This window comes from Erpetoichthys calabaricus, chromosome 12 (assembly GCF_900747795.2).
Source record: "Erpetoichthys calabaricus chromosome 12, fErpCal1.3, whole genome shotgun sequence".
In the NCBI taxonomy this organism is placed as follows: domain Eukaryota; kingdom Metazoa; phylum Chordata; class Cladistia; order Polypteriformes; family Polypteridae; genus Erpetoichthys; species Erpetoichthys calabaricus.
In genome coordinates, this window is record NC_041405.2 from 36,117,644 (window position 1) to 36,140,107 (window position 22,464).

General features: G+C 35.9%; 1 protein-coding gene across 2 annotated transcripts in view; it reads left to right on the forward strand.

Moving 5' to 3' along the window:
• The window catches only part of zdhhc15b (zinc finger DHHC-type palmitoyltransferase 15b), a 54,714-nt gene that overhangs the window by 28,021 nt on the left and 4,229 nt on the right, over window positions 1-22,464 (forward strand). Inside the window, exons 7-12 of one of the 2 annotated variants that reach the window (XR_007936333.1) lie at window positions 5,124-5,244; window positions 11,568-11,700; window positions 13,802-13,928; window positions 15,162-15,195; window positions 17,570-17,679; window positions 19,414-19,452. Coding sequence is in view for 1 of the 2 variants with exons in the window: in XM_028815406.2 (XP_028671239.1) it covers window positions 5,124-5,244; window positions 11,568-11,700; window positions 13,802-13,928; window positions 17,570-17,679; window positions 19,414-19,460 (538 nt within the window). In the remaining variant the exon portion in view is untranslated. Of the gene's footprint in view, window positions 1-5,123; window positions 5,245-11,567; window positions 11,701-13,801; window positions 13,929-15,161; window positions 15,196-17,569; window positions 17,680-19,413; window positions 19,499-22,464 lie in introns of those variants that run through there. The other variant, XM_028815406.2, reaches the window with a different exon arrangement.

Here is a 22,464-nt window from a genome sequence, read left to right on the forward strand (position 1 = left end):
TCCCCTCAACTCCAAGAACTCTCCATCTCTCTGCCGCTGATATCACCCTGCCACCCCTTCATGTGCACCTGAAAGGATGCAGGTATGTTCCATTTCATTGATTTTTATTTTAAAAGCAGAAAACCTGCTGAGCATGTATAAATTATGTTAAGGTTGACACTAGTGTTGATCAGTGAATCTCGTCAAAGCGTTATTCACAACGAATTTGCTTCATTTGGCCTTGTTTCGTCAGATTATTTATTGATAATTAGGCCTGTTTAGGAGAACTTTCTTCTCCTGCGCCCCATAATGCTTTGCAAGGGCAGAGCATCATCCCCCAAAGATGTAACAGCCAGTATTTGATGGGACCGCCCCCGATGTATATAATGCTGATCATTTGCATTACAGACTCTTTGGGACTTAGTTAGTGGTAGAACAGATAAGTAAATAATGCAGGTTTTCAGAATTTTATTTTTATGAAACAAATACAGCATACATAAGTTATTTCTGCTTGTCGCCAAATGTGCAGGTCGATCTTCGAGTTCCACATCAGTATAAGAGGAAGAGGCGCATGTGCTGTGCATGCATAATTAGCCATGTGGAGATAAAAAACAAACCTTGAAGGTGCCCTCCCAACACAGGAGACACTGTGAAATAATAATAATAACAAAATATTTATTACTATTTACAAGATGTTTCTGTCTTTTTTGATAGAAGAAAAAGTGCAAAGCATCAGCACAGACAGTATGGAGAGCCTTCGGTGCAACTTCAAAAAATGCAACAACCCAGGGCTTCAATCATGACAAATCACTTTTAATTTGCTGCCTTTAAAAGACCTACATATTTTGACTTTTGGCTACAATTTCAGCATTTTTGCTTGGTTTTGATTAAATATATGATTGCACGTCTCTGACTGCTTTCTTTCTTGTTTGATCTCATAGAAGCATGGTGATGCAGAGGTTGGCGTTGCCCCCACACAGCTCAGGTCACCATTTTGGCCATAACAATCGGTCCAGTATAATTGGCAGAAGTTTCCCTAGCCCTCAGGGAGACTTTAAACATGATTTCACCATTATAATCCAGTCAAATCTACTTCAGTTAGTCCTTCCCCATTGACTGTAATACATTTTGCCAAGTTCAGCGATGTTTGTGAAAATTTAAATTATTTCTCCAAACTTGAGGTGAAGCGAACACCATGGAGTTCGCTCATAACTAATGGACATGAAGAGAAACCTTTACTTAAATGGATAAAGCTCCTATAAAACTAAACTGTTGCATCCTCACACAGAAGTATTGCCTTTTTTCACAAAATTGTTGGCTATTTACTTCAATAATATTGTACACGCGTGTACTCTGGCCATCTGGTGACAATTAGTGACAAAAAGGTTAAGTACATGTATAATGTGCTTTTAAATTAAAGTAACTGCTCAAAAGTTATAGGTCTGCCTTTAAGCCTGAATGTTCTGAGGGTCTCATTCAATCAACGCTGTTTAGGGCTCACATGGGGTTCTATTCAATAAGGGCGTGCACAAAAAGGCGACCTTCAAAAGGGTGACCTCAATTGGGCGCGGAGAATAAAAGTGCACATAAATAAAAGCGATCTTCAAAAGGGCGACCTCAATTGAGCGCCGAATAAAGGCGCGCGTAAATAAAGGCGAGCTTCAAAAGGACGACCTCAATTGAGCGCCGAATAAATGCGCTCAAATAAAGGCGAGCTTCAAAAGGACGACCTCAATTGAGCGCTGAATAAATGCGCGCGCAAATAAAGGAGCGCTTCAAAAGGATGACCTTCGGAGCGAATTAAATTAATTGTCTTTGATTATGCTAATAGACCGCATCTCGAATATCTACGTGGCATTGCACATAATCTACAGCTTCAAGTGTAACTTGCTTTCACCTTTTTATACATTCAGTCATTGCCTTAATCTAATTTTCTGTAATTTTGAAAACAACGAAATATAGAGAGCTTTAGAAATAGTTCGTTAGAAGTAGTTCGTTAGAAGTTCATGCATTAATTGGATGTTTTAATATTCTTGCTTTCACCTTTTCATACGTTCAAGCATTGCCTTTATCTAATAAATTTTCTGTAATAATTTTGTTGCGTTTGCTTTTATTCGCTGCGCCCAATTGACGTCACCCTTTTGAAGCACTCCTTTATTTGCGCGCGCATTTATTCGGCGCTCAATTGAGGTCGTCCTTTTGAAGCTCGCCTTTATTTGCGCGCGCCTTTATTCAGCGCTCAATTGAGGTCGCCCTTTTGAAGATCGGTTTTATTTATGTGCGCTTTTATTCGCCGTGCCCAATTGAGATCGCCCTTTTGAAGGTCGCCTTTATGTGCGCGCCCTTATTGACGGATACCCTCACATGGAGTACACTGTAAAAAATCATGCATTAAAAGTACTTAAAAAATAAATAGATAAATAAAAAAATAAGGCAACAAATTACAAGTAATATTTTTGAGTAGATTTAATACTGCACTATTGAGTAAACTTTATTTATTAATTTACACAAATTTACCTAAAATAAATGAGTTTGATTAAATATAAGTAGTGGCAAAAATGGTTTTATTTTACTCCGATTTTCATTTGAATTACTCAAAAAAAAGAGTAATAATGCAATGCTGGACAGTAATGACTGTATAACAAATAAATGCTAAAATTCCATATATCTTTATTTATTTGAACATATACAGATAGTCACAACAACGGAGTTATATTTTCAAAGGAAAATTAAATCAAATGTTTGAAGATAATTTTTACTGAATTACTGACATTCAAATGTCAATGCAAATTTTCTTTTTTTTTTTTTTAAACTTACACAAAAAGTATATCTCAATCAAATAATGTCCCAGGAATGAGAGGTAAACGGGAAGGAAACATAGAGAGTGAAAGAGTGAAATCCTGAGGCAGATGTAGCTCTTCAAACACTTCCTGCATTTACACCAACATATCCGGTTAAATGAATGGCCGCCTTTTCCACTACTTTTCAGTATGCGATAGCCAAAATCCTGAAATAAAATGGAACGTAGGAAATCACAACAATTTTTTTTGCATCGCTAAATACATCACAGTGTTAAGAATTAACCAGAAAATACATTACCTATGCAGAACACTAATTAAATAAGAGGTCAAATAATATTGTGATAGGCAAATATCTTTTTATGTTGTTTACAAGACATAGTTTAGGACAAACGCCATATCGTTCTCAAATTTATCTCAAAGTGTCATTTTCTTTTTCTGTGTAAAATAAAAGTTTTAAACGATAAATAAAAAAATATGAACATACGTAACTATCCGAGAAATGTGCTTGCTTTTTAAAGCATACCAACAAGGGAGACTGTTAAAAAGACGCTACCTTGCTCACCATGTTTCCCACTTAGAAGGGAAAGGTTTTGTGAAAACAACAACTGCTTACGTCTGTAACTTAACAAAATGAAATACTAGTTATTCATTATGGAATTAATATGCTTTATACTTACACATTCATAGTAAAATAGCTCTTATTATGGATAAACATTACAGCTGAATGTGTTGTTGTAAAGACCAAGAAATCGATGTGAGAGGAAGTGCCATGTCATTAAATTTAACTTAACTTAAATGTGTTCAATTCACAGTATAGTTTTTTTACTTAGAATAAGTTATAAAAAATGTTTACATTTTAAGAAAAATAATAAGTTAACATTATTCTTAATTTTTTTATTGAATTACAATTAAATAATCAATAAAAAGGGTAAACCCCATTTTTATTAATTAAAGTAATGATTATTTTGTGTATAGTTAACTATTTTTTGTTATTATTTTTCACACATTCAAGATTTATTTTTTACAGTGTAAGTGATCGTTGCAGCAGCAGTTAGGTGTAAGGCAAGAAGCAAACTATTGTCCTATGCAGGGCTCAATCGCACAGTAAATTAGAAAAGAAACTATTAGATAAACTATCTGTTTAGTTGTAATCCAGTTTTTTGCTATATATATTCTGAAACACTGTGATCTGGTGACACATGGGGTAATGGTCATACAGCATATCCTCAGAGCTTGCACTGAGGATGGATAAAGGGTGTGGATGATATTCTTTTAACAGCATATGAAGGACTAAACAACATATTTTTTAATTGAGAAGTAGTTGATCTCTACATTTTAATTTAAAATACGCTTTTGTTCTGCTATACCCAACGAAATAACAAAGGCTTAAAGTAAGGACCACTTGAAGCTGCATAATAAAATATATGCATTGAATCCTGCTTTATGTTATCTTCCTGTCCTGGAATGAAGTAGTAATGAATAATTTGTTTTCTCTTTCTTCAGTGAATATAGATTTATTTTCATTACAAATGTGATTTTCAAATCTCTATTAAAGGGAAAAGTTTAAAGGCAAAATTAAATACAGCATTACATTTAATAATAAGTAACTTTATTACATATTTAGGTACTTTTTTTGTAAGTACTGAGTAATGTAACCAAGTTACTCTTACAAGGAGCATTTCCTGATCCTTTGAGGATGTTTGCTTTCTGTTTCTGGATAATTTTTAATAAAAAAGAGCATTCTTTGAATGACAAATGTAAATAAACTGGTGTTGTGCATATGCAGCTGGCTGAAATAAATAGTCAGAAAATCAATAATGTGTTATTTTTCACTCTTCATATTATTTTCAAAACACCATTATTTACAGAAACAACCAAACTGGCTAGACTAGTTTGTTTTGTGATGAGGCTTAAAAAAAAAACTTTACTTAAAAAAAATTACTGAGTAGTGCTTTGCTGTTTATTGAAATGTTTCTGCTATAAAAAAAAAGTTTAGTAAACAAACTAGAATTAGTCAATATAAAATTAATATGCTTAGGAAAGTGTTTTTTAAAACTGTTTTGTATTAGAATGTAATTAGTTTTTTCTGCTTTTTAGAAAAATATGAATATGCTTAAAGGAAATACAAATAAAATTTCAATTAATAAGCAGTGCATTTTGATTAAAAAGTTTAATCGTGAAATTACATTTTTTAATCAAACATCAGCTCTAGTTCTCATTAATAATTTTGTATTATATCAAACATAAATGCTCAGTTGCTTAATATTTTAATAATTTTCTTAGGCTTAATATGTGTTCCTTTATAACATATACATAATGAGGGTTTTTTCTATCTCATAATAGGGTAAATAACTGCATTGGCTTCTCAAACTACAAGTTTTTCCTACTTTTCCTTGCATATTCCATGTTATATTGCATCTATGTTGCTTCCACTGTTTTGCAGTATTTCATTAAGTATTGGGTGGTAAGTACCAGAGTTTTTTTAAATGTTTTACCATCTTTGTTTTAAAACAAATATTTTTGACAGGCAATGTTCCTAGCTAATAATGCCATGTTGTTTCTTAAACAACCGTTTGACTTCTTGCGTTTCTGGTGAAATTGTTTTTTTTTTGTTTTCGAAGAGTGTGTGCAGTTGGATTAAAAATAGATCTTATTTACACAGCATGACCACTGATAATTGCTACATTTTTTAACACTCTGTTGTAAAAACTTTGCATTTCTAATTTTAAAGAATATATTTGGTGAAACTTTTTTTATATATATTTAAAAAAAGAAAATGGTGCCTTTGTTTGACATTTAAAATGGAGTCCAAACATAGACCAAAAATATGCCATCTCTGAGATATGTTTATGACAATAAATGAGTATTGAAAATGGTATATTTTATCACACATTCATGGCACTGTTTTTCCCAGAGGTAGTATTACACTCTGCCTGTCTGTTTAAAGGTGACCAACATGGCTGAGGTTTTTATATAAACTAGTCGAAGTGCCCATCATTGCTAGTGTAAGTTAACATTCATTTGGAAATAAAACCTGGCTAAACACAACTCACAGCTCTTAGACAAAAGCAGTAATCCAGCAAGACAATTAAACTATTATCCATATTAGTTGAGAAGAAAACAATATATGTACCTGTGGTCTTTGAGAGCACTCTTTGGCCAGTAGAATCATTGTTTATGCTGATGAGGACATCCTCCATCAGCTGTAGTGAACTACTGCTGCCTAATGGGAATTGTATTCCCCACGTTGGTGATTATTTTTGGGTTACACCTTCTGTTATGACCCCTGTCCCTGATATGACATATAGCATACAGTTAAGTCGGACCAATGGTAAGGCACATGCAAACTTTCATGAAAATTGGTTCAATCTTTTTTGCATGTTTACCGAACAAACAAAAAGATGTGCAACTGCAAGCAGCATAAAATTTTATTTATGCAGACAAAGAAATGACAGCACGTATGTAAAGCCACCTTATCACAACACTTCCTTTTTTCCCCAAAATACTTTGAAAATGTGCATATCCAGTATGTGAAAATAAATAAATAAAAGTCTCTGCAGTATTCTTTCACTTCCTTATAGTAATTGCTATAATTTGAGGATAACTTACCAGTTATCAGAAGCCTTTGCATAGCTTCAAGGTGCATATTTCCTTACTTTAGTCTGTTGAATTCTGTTTTTCTCTTATTTTTTGTCTGTTGGAGCAGTTCATTTTGATTTTTGATTTTGTAGATAAGTGCTGTGATCTAATGGAGATCGAAGGAGGTGGTGCAATGAGCAGACCGCACCAAATATGACTGAATCAAGCAGGGGTCTTATATTGGAGCACATGAGTGGAATATCCAGAAAAAGTACCAAAGTCATAATAAATGGATCAATTAAACGAATCAACACCAAAATCTTATTGAAATTGCATGTTAGCTTATTCTAACACTAAGGGAGGTGCCAAAATGCATAGCATAGCAAAGACAAGATCAGGGATAAGCAGAGAGAAATCTAACATACTGATCATCAAAAGTTCAATTAACAGAAAAAAAGCCCTTGCACTATCTACCTTTGTTTTTCCCCCAAACTAAACTACAAAAGGAGTCTGATTTATTTTCTGAATCTTCAGATACAGTACTTGTCATGCCACAATTTCAAATAACAAGTTCATGATAAAGAAATGAATAATAGTCAGGTCCGATTGCAACACTAGTATGAAGCATTGTTGGCATAATCAACATGGCGATGACCATAATAAAATAGTAGTGTCCCCAAGAAAAACAAGCAATAAGATAATGTCATAATGACATGCTTTTAATAAAGATCTAATATATTGAGGGGAGTGTAAACATTTAATAAATCTATGAAAACATTAAAAAAAAATAGTAACTGGGAAAAATCTTCTAGAGCAGTGTGGCTCAGTGGGGATGCTGAATGTATCCTTGTCTTCATAATCTGGCATATCTTTGGTATACAATGACAATAAAACACATTTCGGCTATTGTTAAGAAGGCTCACCAATGCCTTTACTGCTTTACAGTATAAACCTGGCAAAGTTTGATTTCTCCCTCTGTTCTCACTAACTTGTACAAGTCTATAGTGGAGCCCATCGTTACTGGCTGCATTGCATCCTCCTCCTCCTCCTTATCCTCCTCTGCAGCTCATAATAGAATCTGGTTGACTTCTTAAAGACTAAGCCCTCCAGACTTTCTTTGGGGCCTATCTTGTCATTTGCCATCAATATGTAGCACCATGTGAAACAGTTATTTGTGCTCTCTGGAAAATGCACCCTCTCACTCCCTTATTTCATAACCTTCATGTCTGCATGTGGGAACCAGTGTGTTGGGGGATTTGCTTAACAATTTGGGGCTTATGAAGTGGCAGGGAATCCAAGTCATCACAGAGTATAAGACCACACCACCTGTCTGCAGTGGCTATGCCTCTCTTTTAGATGTTCTAAATAACTTAGACACACTGTTTGATGCCCTAAACAACATACCTGCTGGAAATTCAATCCTTCCTCAGGAGGAACAGGTATATTGATTATCCAAAGCTGATATTAGAATACATTTGTTGGAATGTAAACCCACGCAGAACTGCTGGACCAGACAAACATACCTGGCTGAGTACACAGAGGATGTGCAAGCTCAACTGAGAGGAGGTAGCTTTACAGACTTCTTCAATATTTCCCTTATGCAGTCATCTTTATCAACCATTACATCCTCAAAGCCTGTATCACCCCTAAATGGCAGAAGGTTGTGCGGCATCCAAACAAATTCTACAACAGCTTCTACCCCTTGACTGTCTGGACTCTCAACTCTGTGCTGTTCCCAACCACTCAGAACTGCTCCTAGTAGTTTATTTAAGTATTGTTACAGCATAAGAATTCACATTAAAATACTCAATGGATAAGTACAGTGCATCCGGAAAGTATTCACAGCGCATCACTTTTTCCATATTTTGTTATGTTACAGCCTTATTCCAAAATTGATTAAATTCATTTTTTCCCTCAGAATTCTACACACAACACCCCATAATGACAACGTGATAAAAGTTTACTTGAGGTTTTTGCAAATTTATTAAAAATAAAAAAACTGAGAAATCACATGTACATAAGTATTCACAGCCTTTGCTTAATACTTTGTCCATGCACCTTTGGCAGCAATTACAGCCTCAAGTCTTTTTGAATATGATGCCACAAGCTTGGCACACCTATTCTTGGCCAGTTTCACCCATTCCTCTTTGCAACACCTCTCAAGCTCCATCAGGTTGGATGGGAAGCGTCGGTGCACAGCCATTTTAAGATCTCTCCAGAGATGTTCAATCAGATTCAAGTCTGGGCTCTGGCTGGGCCACTCAAGGACATTCACAGAGTTGTCCTGAAGCCACTCTTTTGATATCTTGGCTGTGTGCTTAGGGTCGTTGTCCTGCTGAAAGATGAACCGTCGCCTCAGTCTGAGGTCAAGAGCGCTCTGGAGCAGGTTTTCATCCAGGATGTCTCTGTACATTGCTGCAGTCATCTTTCCCTTTATCCTGACTAGTCTCCCAGTCCCTGCTGCTGAAAAACATTCCCACAGCATGATGCTGCCACCACCATGCTTCACTGTAGGGAAGGTATTGGCCTGGTGATGAGCAGTGCCTGGTTTCCTCCAAATGTGACGCCTGGCATTCACACCAAAGAGTTCAATCTTTGTCTCATCAGACCAGAGAATTTTCTTTCTCATGGTCTGAGAGTCCTTCAGGTGCCTTTTAGCAAACTTCAGGCAGGCTGCCATGTGCCTTTTACTAAGGAGTGGCTTCCGTCTGGCCACTCTACCATACAGGCCTGATTGGTGGATTGCTGCAGAGATTGTTGTCCTTCTGGAAGGTCCTCCTCTCTCCACAGAGGACCTCTGGAGCTCTGACAGAGTGACCATCGGGTTCTTGGTCACCTCCCTGACTAAGGCCCTTCTCCCCCCAGCGCTCAGTTTAGATGGCCGGCCAGCTCTAGGAAGAGTCCTGGTGGTTTCGAACTTCTTCCACTTACGGATGATGGAGGCCACTGTGCTCATTGGGACCTTCAAAGCAGCAGAAATTTTTCTGTAACCTTCCCCAGATTTGTGCCTTGAGACAATCCTGTCTCGGAGGTCTACAGACAATTCCTTTGACTTCATGCTTGGTTTGTGCTCTGACATGAACTGTCAACTGTGGGACCTTATATAGACAGGTGTGTGCCTTTCCAAATCATGTCCAATCAACTGAATTTACCACAGGTGGACTCCAATTAAGCTGCAGAAACATCTCAAGGATGATCAGAGGAAACAGGATGCACCTGAGCTCAATTTTGAGCTTCATGGCAAAGGCTGTGAATACTTATGTACATGTGCTTTCTCAATTTTTTTATTTTTAATAAATTTGAAAAAATCTCAAGTAAACTTTTTTCATGTTGTCATTATGAGGTGTTGTGTGTAGAATTCTGATGAAAAAAATGAATTTTATTCATTTTGGAATAAGGCTGTAACATAACAAAATGTGGAAAAAGTGATGCGCTGTGAATACTTTCCGGATGCACTGTATGTGCACAAAGGGGGTTGAATACTTTTGCGTGCTACTGTATTTATTAAGTAGCCACATAACCATGATGGGCTGAATGTTTGGTCAGATGTCTTTTAGTTTGGAAACTTATCTATGATTTATTCAACCAAGGGTGTTTGCACACTCTCGTGATGGGTGGAGACGAGAAGCAACTCTTACCAATAGTACTATTTTATAACTAAACCTTCCCACAATTCTTTACTGTACTTAGCCTTGCATACAGATACTACTATCACAATTTCTGTTACGTCTCCATGTAGTTCTGCCTGGTGGAGACAAACTAGAGCCCTTTTGATTACCTGTGGAATGTGGCATCAGCCAATATCTGGGTATGTTTGCCCCTAGAAAAAGGCTACCACATTCAGCACATAGATGCTTTACAAACACCAATAACTTGCTGCATTAAGCAATTCTACTAAACAAGATTGGTTGTCAAAGGAACCACAAATCATAGTTGTCTGACATTTTGCCATATTACAGCCAATAACAGTGTTACTCTATCACAATTTCAGTGTGGTGTGATTCTTATTATTGTCATAATGATGTAATGTACACTCCTTTATGATTTTATTATCATGTGACAATACACATACAACAATAAAAACTACATTGTATTTCATGTATAAGTGAACTTTTGTCTTCAACTTCTACTGATAACAACCAACATGTTTTGTTTTTTGGTGTGTGTGTGTGTGTTTCGGTGTGTGTGCCAAAGTTAAGCTATATGGGGGAAAAGGCAGAATGAACAGCATCCTTTGATGTAAAGAGATGCTTGCAGCAGCTCATAGAATGCATTTAAATGGTTGCATTGGCAAGTAAATAAAATGAAACAGTAAACTGATTAACTTAGTTTCCCAATAGTCAGTAATCCCATATTCAGAGTGATTTTTCTAGGCATTTGTTCAAAGCTAGTTCAAGTTAGTTTGGAATTCCAGCCACTTTCCTTCCTAAGTAATTGATCCAAGGGATCTTTTACATTGACTTTGCTGATTGTTAACCACTTGCTCCATTACTGCTCTATGTATTGTGAGAATTTCTTCATGTTTTCAAAAATGTGATGAAAAGGCAATGTCAACATACACATATTTAAAACAATGAAACAAAATATTTGCAGATTTTTGTTTTAGTCTTAAAATCTGTCGTGCTTGATTTCACAGGTGACTGAGAGGACTGTGATAGTAGTATGAAAGTAAACATGTTGATTTAACGGATCAAGAGATGAATTGATAAGTAATGATGCCACAGTGGTTAGAGCTGTTCAACCTCATAAGTCCAAGGTTTGAACACCAGCTTCCATGCTGCCTGTGAAGAATGTACACATCTTCCACATGTCTGCATGTTTATTCCTTAACTATTCTCCCATGTCCACAAAACATGTGTGCTACTGTAAGTTAATTATCAGTTCTGAGTTGTCTATTTAGAATTGATGTTGACATTGCTATTAAAATTTGTTTTAGATCACAAGAAAGATAAGAAGTACTAGAGATATGCTTGGTTAATTTTTACTTAATATCTGAACAACTGATGGGAAGCTATGTATTAAGTGATGAAAACCATTAGGAAAATGTTAATCAAAATTTGTGCCAGTATTGTGTTTTTAGCAGGCCACTTCAAGAAAAAATGCACAGTATTGCACTGAAAAGGAAATAACTGTATATCTTCACTTACACACCATGTACATTTATAAAACTTACTATTTTTTTCTAAGATCATCATTTTTTAATTGCAGGGTGAAATTCACAATGATCGTGCCAAGTTCCATGTACTCTTTCTGTTGTTTGTTGCACTTATGTTCTTTGTAAGTCTCATGTTTCTTTTTGGTTACCACTGCTGGCTTGTGTCAAAAAATCGATCCACTTTAGGTAAGAAGAGTTTTGAAGTTCTTTGATAATATGGTTTTCATAAGTTGAATTAATGCAAGTGTTTTTCCTCTTAATGCACTGATTGTTTTTGTTTTTTTAAGGTATCCGTGTCATCACCTTTTTATATAATGCTTTAAAAATATCATTAAACAATATTTTACGGGTGGGTCATTCCATTTTAATTCAATTGAAAAATGTTTGCATCTCCATTTTGTATTTTGGTGAAACTTGATGATATTTGTTGAATTAAAATTGAATTCCCCAGGTTTGCTTTATATTTGATTCTTTTTTTAAATCTGCATGTCTAACTATTAGACATGTTGCACTGTCATACTTTAAAAGTTTATAATTTAGTGAATGCAAGTGCACTTGTTTGTTTTTCACTTGTCATCATTTTTTGTTCCTTTTTATAATTTTATTTTTTTAAAGCTTTTTATTTGCATTATCTAAATGGCATGTCAGAATTTCATCTAACATATAAAAAGATGCTTTGAATCTAGAAATACTAAGCACATTTGCATAAACAAGCATTCGTTTTAAGAATTAACACCACACAACAGATTTTTGTTTAACTGACCGCATTTTAAAGGTAACTGTAGTATGCAAGACAGACACTATAAAAAGGTCAAGACTGCATTTTTAGTGTTTTTTAGTTATGTTTTTGCAGTTAGACACTTGGAAACTCCACACTGATCAATAGTAAAAACAGTCGCAAAATTTGCTACTATTGTTTCTGCTACACGGACAGCCAGAGCTGTTTTTGAGATATATGTCACATACACAATGTTGTGCATTGGGCCTTCATTTTATTCAGGTTTGGCTAGCTCAGCGTTTCTCAACCTTTAAGTATTTGCGACCCGAGTTTTCATAACAATTTTAATTGCGCCCCCTAACATTTTTTTGAAAAGAGCCCACTAATACCAATTTGTTCTTTTTTAATTAATGATATATCATAGATGCATATTTTATAACTCTATATTTATTTTTCTAGTATCAGAATGTAGTTTAAGTTAATTTGTTTTGGTTTCAATAGATGTATTTTTCATATTTTCGATTCTTGTTTTCTTTTTTTCACATCTTTGCGCCCCCCTTTTTGTTACTTCGCGCCTCCCAAGGGGGGCCCACCCCACAGTTTGAGAACCACTGGGCTAGCTGGATAGACTTCTCTGGCTCTGTAATGGAATAGAGTGGTTCAGTCAATGGATGGATCAATTGATCCATACTCAATACAAAATAATGTCAAGGGCAATGCATGTGTATAAAATAAAGGAAAAAATGAAAAAATCTAAATGCATCCTGTATATTGAAGTAACAGAGTAGAATTATGTTGTTAGAAATCTGTTTACTTCACTGTTTAACTTTGTCTTCACTACATGTGGTTTTGTCAGTCATTGTTCTAGAAGACAATTGCTTTCTACATTTTCTGAAGGGTGCATTACACTGAAAGGGGGATGTTATAGTAGCATTGTGGTCAGTGCTATTACTTCTCAGCTCCAGAAGACTGAGTTTACATTCTAAGTCACTCATTGTCTTTGTGGAATTTCTGTCTGTTCTGTGGATAGTCTGGTTTTCCTCACAGGCCATGGATATGTTGCATGTCTAAATGGGTCCTGTGTGGATATGTTCATTACTATGCTCTGCAGTAGATTGCTTTTCCCTCCTGGCTTGGTTCCTGTCTTACACCCATTGTAGCTAAGATAGGCTCCAGATCCCTGAACTGAAATAGGTAGATTTGAAAATTAATGAAAGGATGCTTTAAGATGAGAAGAGTTGCTAAGAATATTTTGTAAAATAGGAGAAATAAATATACATTTTGTTTAATTTAATGTTTATTGTAAGTTTGCAGTGTGAAATGTGATCCAGCTGTTTCTTTAAATGCATTTATTTGTTTTCATGTAATTTATTTATGCATTTAATTATTCATCATATGCCAATGATATACTTTATTTTAAACTGAGAAACTCCTTGTCAAGTTTACTTGCAGGTTTCTACTTTCATTACTGATCTTAATTTCATACGCAATAGATTAATGTTGTATACTGTCTCTATGATACAATAACCTGCACTGAAATCTTTCCTAAAATTTCCCTTAATATTCTAGAGGCATTCACTTCCCCAGTATTTCTGAGAGGCCCAGATAGAAATGGCTTTGATCTGGGTGCATTGAAAAATCTGGAACAGGTGTTTGGAAAGGAAAAAAAGTATTGGTTTTTACCCATTTTTACCAGGTATGATGTAAAGTTTATTTACCTTTTTTTTTTTTTTGCAAAATTACAGTGCTGCGGAATAAGAATTGTCCAATCTAATGTATGTTATAAATGCACTAAGTGAATTTAGGGTTAGGAATAGCCTAATTGACAAATTGTATATATTTACCAGTTATTTTTAAATAAAAGTTGAATCAGAGTAAGCTTTCACAGCTGAGCCATTTCAGTTTAACCAAAAGAAGGTCAAGAGATGTGAATTTCCCCTTGGGATTAATAAAGTATCTATCTATCTATCTATCTATCTATCTATCTGAAGACATTATTGAAGTGTTTAAAATTATAAAGGGATTTACACAGTGAATCGAGACTGTTACTTTAAAATGAGTTAATCAAGAACACAGGGACACAGTTGGAAACTTGCTAAGGCTAAATTTCACACAAACATTAGGAGGTTTTTCTTTACTTCTTTACTTACAAAGAACCATAGGTGTAAGGAATAAGTTACCAAGTAACTTGGTAGACAATAAAACTTTAGGGATTTTCAAAACTAGATATCATTGGTGTTGTTTTGGAAGGACAGGTGAGCTTTGTTTGGCTGAATGGTCTGTTCTCGTCTAGATTGTTCAAATGTTCTGAAACAAAAGCAGTCTTCACTTTTGGTTTATTTCTGATTACAGCTAGGTCCACATGTGATTAATTTTTTCCAGTGTTCAGTACTTGAACACATGGCCCCCAGACACTATTGATGTGTTCCTCAATTGTTATCCATGGAATGCAAAATCATTGTCTACAAAAATGCCTTCTGAAATGCTTAAGAATATTTTGATGTGTTTTAAGTGATGTAAAATTACAATTGATACTTCATTGTTTTATTTAGATCTGTGTGTAATTTTAATGCAGCTCACATGCTCAAGAAAAATAATTTTAAAGAAAAAAACTGCTGACATCTTAAGTCATTAACTACAGTATGCAATAACTAGTTAGAATTCTGTGTACTTGTAACTGTAAGCTTTCACATGTGAATGAAACTGCTCAAAAAATTATGTATCTGCCTTATTGTACCATTTCCCAAACACTTCTGGATAATACCCTAGTCTCTTTAAGAGTCTTTGGTAAAGTAGGGAAACTAAAGTAAAGATGAAGACTAAAGAGGATCTGCTTTAAATTGAAAATTCTCTTTACTTCTCCTCCATCCTTTGAAACCTTTACTTCTGTCTCTCTTTCAGATGACCCTGATCTCCTTTCTTATTCTAGGTCTACAAACTGCATCCTGGATCCTCCAGCTACAGTATGTCTGTTTTGATGGCTTGTTAACCATTAACCACTGCCACTCTGTCTCTTTAGTCTGGCTCATTTCCTCCTTATCCTCAAGCTTGCAAGAGTTCTTCGTGTGCCAAAAAAGTCCTGAATTATTCTTTTCTTTACTTCCAGTTACAAATCCTACTCCCCTGTCTACAATTCTTGGATTCATAGTTTACTCTGAACTTACTTGTAATATGACTAATAACTCCTCATTTAAATTTTTCTAGTGACAGTGGTCTCCTTCTAAATTGCTGCTTCTTGATCTCATTTTTGTGTTTTTATTGTTCCCCATATTGTCTTCCTGAAAGAGCTGAAGGCAAATATATTTACTGACTTTTTATGTTAGAATATCTCTCCAACTCTGTGAAGTCTGTTGTTTTCCATAGTGAATATTGTTTGCCTTTCTGTGAGATGCCCTCAAAGTTATATACTCCATCCACTTCTTTTTAACTTCTATTGTACATTCTTTCATTTGAATATGTGATTCACATCAATGTGAACCTCCTGTTCAGATCTCATGCTGATGGGAAGAACCGGCCATATTTGAAAATCTCTGCTGGATGCATATTTTTATGTAATAGCTGATTTGCATACTTCAGTGACCTAAATGCCAGAATGTAGACAAACTTCCTGTAGATCAATGCATATCTACTCAGATCAAGCTTTTACTTGAAGGAGAGAACAAAATTCCTTTCCCAAACAATCATATTTATAATGTATCAAGAGGAAATCTTTTAACATCCTGTTTATCTATTCAACGATGACACATCCTAACAGATGTTTTCCTAATAGTTAAATTATATTGTCACATAGGACACACCCCTGAATGAAAACTCTTTAAATAGATAAACAAGTTGTTAGACAATAACATGTCCTAACATATAGTTTCCTTATCTATATTTATAAATCAAATTCTTTCGCTGTCATACACGAACATACTACTGAAGCCATTGCATTCCTTTACAACTTTTAAATATTTTTTCTTCTTGCGCAATCACTCTTCTGTATTTTAGTTGACATTTTCATCTTAGGCATAGTGTGCATCTTGAAGGTAGTCAACTTGGAGAACAGTTACACTAAGGTCACACCTAGGGAATAAAGTTTGTGTAGAATCTTACTGAATCCACAGACTTGCAGAGCAGCCTTTTATTTGTTTGTTTCAAGAAAGTAACAGTGTAAAATGAAGGAAATAAAATTTGCAGTACATATGGAGGAAATAGCTTCAAAATCAATATAAAAAAACAGAATTTAAAAAACAAAGAATCTGAGAACAAAAACCAACAAAACAATAATGTGGTTTTCTTTAAGCATGAAATCAGTCTTAACTATATTTTCAACATTAAAAAAAAACAAAACTTTGGAAGTACTGGCTTTTGCCCTGAGTATCCTTGGTGCTGGGTGCTTCCAACACCTTGATTGTTGTTTGAACTCTGGGTAATAGGTTTGTATACAAGTTTCAACCTCAGTTATGAAATTTGGAATTTTTTGCTCTTTGAATTAAAAAGCGTGTTTCTCTTTGAAATGTTGAATACAATGATGCTTCATCTTAAGCACCCAATTTGCAGGGAAATATCCATGTCTAATTGTTCACGAAGAACAAATTTAACTGACACAGAAATACTATATATTTTACATAACCTATAAAATTGAAATGATAAGGTTTACAGTCTGACTACTTTATTTCCTAACTTTTTTTTCTTGAATATATTTAAATGATCTGTGTTTTGTTATAAGATTAAAGAAAAAATATTTTAAAAACAAAACCAAATAATATTTATGTATATGTGTTTAATTTCAAATTGCATAAATTATTAAAATGTCCTTTATATCCTGGTAACATCTATATGTATTTAATTTAAAATGTTGAGTAATGAATTTTAAAAGATACAGGTATTTGTTTCTTGTCTGTATATTGACATGACCTGCGGTGGGTTGGCACTCTGCCTGGGATTGGTTCCTGCCTTGCACCCTGTGCTTGCTGGGATTGGCTCCAGCAGACCCTCGCGACGCTGTGTTTGAATATAGCAGGTTGGAAAATGGATGGATGGACGGATATTGACATGACCTCAGATGTATTTTTGTTGTCTGTTATAGATTTGAGGCATCCTACTAATCATAGTCACTCACTTTTTTAGATTTGTGTTATTCAGGTTTTTACAAAATACAGCCTTTAAAGAGATTTTCTATAAATTCTGTTCTAGTTGGTTACAATAACACCATTTAGTTTTGCTTTTTTTAAAGTTAATCACAAAAAGCAAAAACGCCATAAGGAAAAATGAACAAAAATCATACTTTTTGAAACCTGTATTTGTCATGTTTGAAGCCAGTCTTCTTTATTTGATATATATTTGATCTTGTAGCCTCGGTGATGGACATTTTTTCCCTATGAGGACACAAAGTGAATCCAGCAGTCCATTGTTGTCTACTGAACACCAGTGGGAGGATGGACGATCGGATGAAGAGACCAATCGTAAGTTGAACTAATTAATATGAATTGTGATTTTTAAAGTAAAATTCTGTTATCTTCACATATGCAGTGCCATGAAAATGTATTTCTCTGTTTGAATCATTGCTCCCCAGCCCCACCCAAAACCCACTTTTGTTTCAAAGCACTAAAAACTGAAGATTAGATTTTTTTTTTTATTTGTGACAGTGTTTATTTTAAAAAACATAAAGAATTGGTTTTGCAAAAGTGTGTTGTCCCTGTGTTGTGGAAGCTCTGTGTTTGTAGTGAAAAACAGTTTCCTAACAAGGACACAGTTTACTATCCAGTTGGCCTTGACTGGTGAATCTTTAAATTAATAAAGTTAAAGGAGCATTATTCAGGTTGTGATTCTGTAAGACAGCTGTGTAAATGAAGACTAAATGACATTTAGAAAAAGTGATGAATAGAGTTAAGTAATATAAATGCATAAATTATCTAAAAGGTTTAAAATATGCACTGTGGGCACTGTTTTTTCAAATATCAAGTACTGGAAGCTCCATCACACTGCTCAGACACTGCCTAGAAAAGGTCAGCCCTGAATATACTCTGCACAAACGAGTAAGCATGAGAGTAGCCAACAGGCCAACAATCTCTTTGAAGGCAGTAAAGAGTTCAGTAGCTCAGACTGGACTAAAGGCGCTCCAGTCAGCCGTATCAAGATCTCTTTATAGAGTAGGCCTGCATGATAGTGTCACAAAAGAAACCATTACTCAAAAAGAACAATGTAAAACTATGTCTGGAGTCTGCCAAAAAAACACAAAATTTACCCAGGTGCAATGTGGAAAAGGTTTAGATGAGACTAAAGTGTAATTTTTTGGCCAAAGTCCGAAGAGAGGTGTGTGGTACAGTTGTAACACTGCACACATCTGAAAAAACACCATACTGAAAATAAGTATTGTAGTAGTAGTGTTATGCCATGAAGCTGCTTTTTTGTCAGGAGGGGACTACTGGATGTTTTGTTTAGACAAATAGTAGAGAGGATGACTGAAAATACAAATACTACAATAAAACCTTTTCAGGTCTGTAAAAAAACAGAGCTTTGGTGAAACCTAATGTTTCAACAAGGCTATCATCACAAATACCGGGCCAAACTAAGCTTGGTGCTGCACAAGGACAAAAATGTCTACCCTTGAATTTTCCTTGAAAAACCCTTATCTTGGTACAATGGAGAATCTGTAACACTACTTAAAAATTGTGGTGCATAAATATTAAGCTTTTATCCATTGCAAACCTAGATGTCTGGAAGAACGGATCAAATTCACTCACCAATAATGTACAATGCTGACAAATACAGTACATACCCCAAAAGATTTAAAACTATTCTTAATGCAAAAGGTGATTCTACAAAGTATTAATGCAAAGGAATATAAACAGTGCAGTGTATTTGTTTTTTTTTTTTTACATAACAGTGTCACTTTACAAAAAATCTTGAGTTTCACAGCCTTAAACTATATAACAAAGAACTGCAATATTCTTTTGTTCAGTAAAAGTAGAATATTTAATGCAAAGCACAGTACAGTTTATACAATCTTAGTTCTTATTACTTCTTTTGAGTAATGAGTGTCATCCTCTCAAATAGTCTCTTCTGCATGCTCAGTATGTAGTTCTTTTGTTTGCTAACGCAGTGCCCAAAATTAATTTTTATAAAGATTTGTTCATTGGTTACAACTGTATTTTCTCATGAGGAGTATGGTTTATATCCTATATGGTCTTTTTCAGCCCTGCAAATTGAAGATCAGGCAGTCAGAATAGAAATGGAGACCTAATGTACTGTTGAATTTGCTGGACCTCTCTTTATTTACAGGTAAGCTTCCTCAGAGCTAATTTTGTAACAGATTTAAATGGGTGCTTGTGAGACTTCTACGTTGTTAACTTAAGGTACGTTGTGCAACAATTCTTTTGTGGAGTCCCACAGCATTAGAAATGTTTTTGTTAATAATTTGATTGTGACATGACATGCTTATAGAACCTGTGTGCTGACAAATTCACTGTGATGATAAGGGCCAGTGTTACACTGGTTTTTATTGGGTAGGGCTATCATCTTACTGTTAACTAAGATGTCCAGCAATCAATAATTGATTGGCTTCCACAGAAACAAAAGTAATTTAATTGTTCTTTGCTGTAGTGTGTTGACATTTCATTGCAGAACACTTAAATCTTTTTAGGGTGTCTTGAGGCATGGTGAACAGGCACGCCTTCTGTTCTGCTGCAGGAAAATGATTTTAACTTGCCCACCTGGAAGCGACACAGTAATGTAGGGAAGAAGGAGTTGGTCACTTATTTAATTAATTATCTGTATTGCCTTTGGCAATCAACTCAAGCAAGTTGGGGAGCATGCACTGGTACAGTATGTTGCCGCACCCAGTACATGACGAAACAACTCGGCTTCGCAACCCCCCAGGCAGACACGTGGTCCAGTCTCACCCTCCGTAAATGATCCTCTATCTGCCGCAGCCAGGTGTTACGTGGGCGACCACTTGGCCTGGTCCAGCCACTCGGGTCCCCAACAATGAGGATCTTACAAGCTGGATCACCCTCAGGGAAACGCACCACATGGCCGTAGTGCCGTAACTGACACTCCCTCACAATGCAGGTTATGTGTCTCATTCTGGACTCCATGAGCAACCGCTCATTCGACACAAAGTCAAACCAACGGTACCCAAGGATTTTCCAGAGAGACACAGTACCAAAGGAGTCCAGTCTTCATCTCAGGTCAATGGATAGCGTTCATGTCTCGCAACTATATAGCAAGAGAGGACGCACCAGGACTCTAAAGACTTGAACCTTCGTCCTTTTGCATAGATATCGGAAGTGCAACACACCCCTTTTCAGCAGCCTCATGACCCCCCATGCTCTCCCAATCCGTCTACTGACTTCATAGGAAGAGTCACCAGAGACATGAATGTCACTGCCAAGGTAAGTAAACCTCTCAACAAGGTCAATACTCTCTCCGCAAACAGACACACTGCTGATGGCTGTGCCCAGGAGGTCATTAAAGGCCTGGATCTTGGTTTTTATCCAGGACACTCACAAGCCCAGACACTCAGACTCCTCGTTCAGTCTCTCAAGCACCCTGATCAGAGCCTCCATTGACTCCGCGAAGATCACAGCATCGTCAGCAAAGTCAAGATCCGTGAATCTTTCTTCACCAACAGATGCCCCACAACCACTGGCCTCCATGACCTTGCCCAACAACCAGTCCACACAAGCATTGAACAGAGTAGGTGCAAGAACACACCCCTGACGAACCCCAGAATCAACTGGGAAAAACGCAGAGGTACTGCCTCCACTCTGCACAGCACTCACAGTAGCAGTGTACAGGCAGGCCATGATATCCAGCAGCCTTGAGGGTATCCCGCGAACCCTCAGGATGTCCCATAGGGCAGCTTGATCAACCGAGTCGAACGCTTTATGAAAATTGACAAAGGCTACAAAGAAACTCTGCCGATATTTACATTTACACTTCATGAGAACCCTCAGTGCCAGGATGTGGTCGATGGTAGACATCTTAGGCATAAAACCAGAGAAGTGATCACAGTTCCTATTGAGGACGACCCTAGCAAGGACCTTACCCAGCACCAAGAGCAGTGTTATCCCCCTGTAGTTGCTGCAATCCAGGCAATCACCCTTCCCTTTCCAGATATGGACGACAAATCCTATTTTCCAGTCAGCTGGGATGATGCCAGTCTCCCAAATAGAAACAAAGATTGCTTGCAATGCCAGGAGGACAGACTTACCACCAACCTGGAGAAGTTCACCCTGGATACCACAGATCCCTGAAATCTTGGTAAATAATTAATAAGATGTCTCAAAAGGGATGCCAAGTTAATGTAGGTCGAATGAGGGATCTTTGTTTCGCTTTTAAGCTAAGACACCAGAAATACAGTATGATGAGATCTGCACAATTTATAAAAGAGATTCATAAACTGGTGAACATCTACAGTGCATCCGGAAAGTATTCACAGCGCATCACTTTTTCCACACTTTGTTATGTTACAGCCTTATTCCAAAATGGATTAAATTCATTTTTTTCCTCAGAATTCTACACACAACACCCCATAATGACAACGTGAAAAAAGTTTACTTGAGGTTTTTGCAAATAATTAGTATGAAATCTGCAACAGAATTTTAGATCATTTGCTAAATAACTTGTTAGGAACAGTCATATGTCTCAAGCATATAACCAGTGATTACTGTGATCCCTACCATGTATTGGTGTAACATTATTAACGTGTCTGATTTCCCTTTAATGACTTAATTTTGCTCTACGTTTTTTTTTTTTTTTTTTTGTTGGCTTTACATTTACATTTTACATTTTTTTTTATTTATTTTTTTTAAATTTAGGATTGTTTCTTTTAACTACATACTTACAGAAATATATTCACCCAGAAAAAGTTGTGCAGTATTTCACTTGCTTCTGCATACCTTTATCTTACCAGAGGCTGTATAAGTTGGATTACACCATGGACGAGCTCCAGAAACCTCTGAGAAATTAGCCAAAGTACACAAGTGAAAAGAAACATGGACAACTCTCCTTTGAAAACCCAACATGGCTAAACGCAACCCACAATAACAACAACAACAACAACATTTATTTATATAGCACATTTTCATACAAAAAGTAGCTCAAAGTGCTTTACATAATGAAGAAAAGAAAATGAGACAAAATCTGTAATCTATCAAGGCAATGAAGCCGATACACAAAATTGGTTAACAAGAAAACACTATATATGTGGTCTTAGATAAAATCCTGCTTTGGCCATTAGGAAA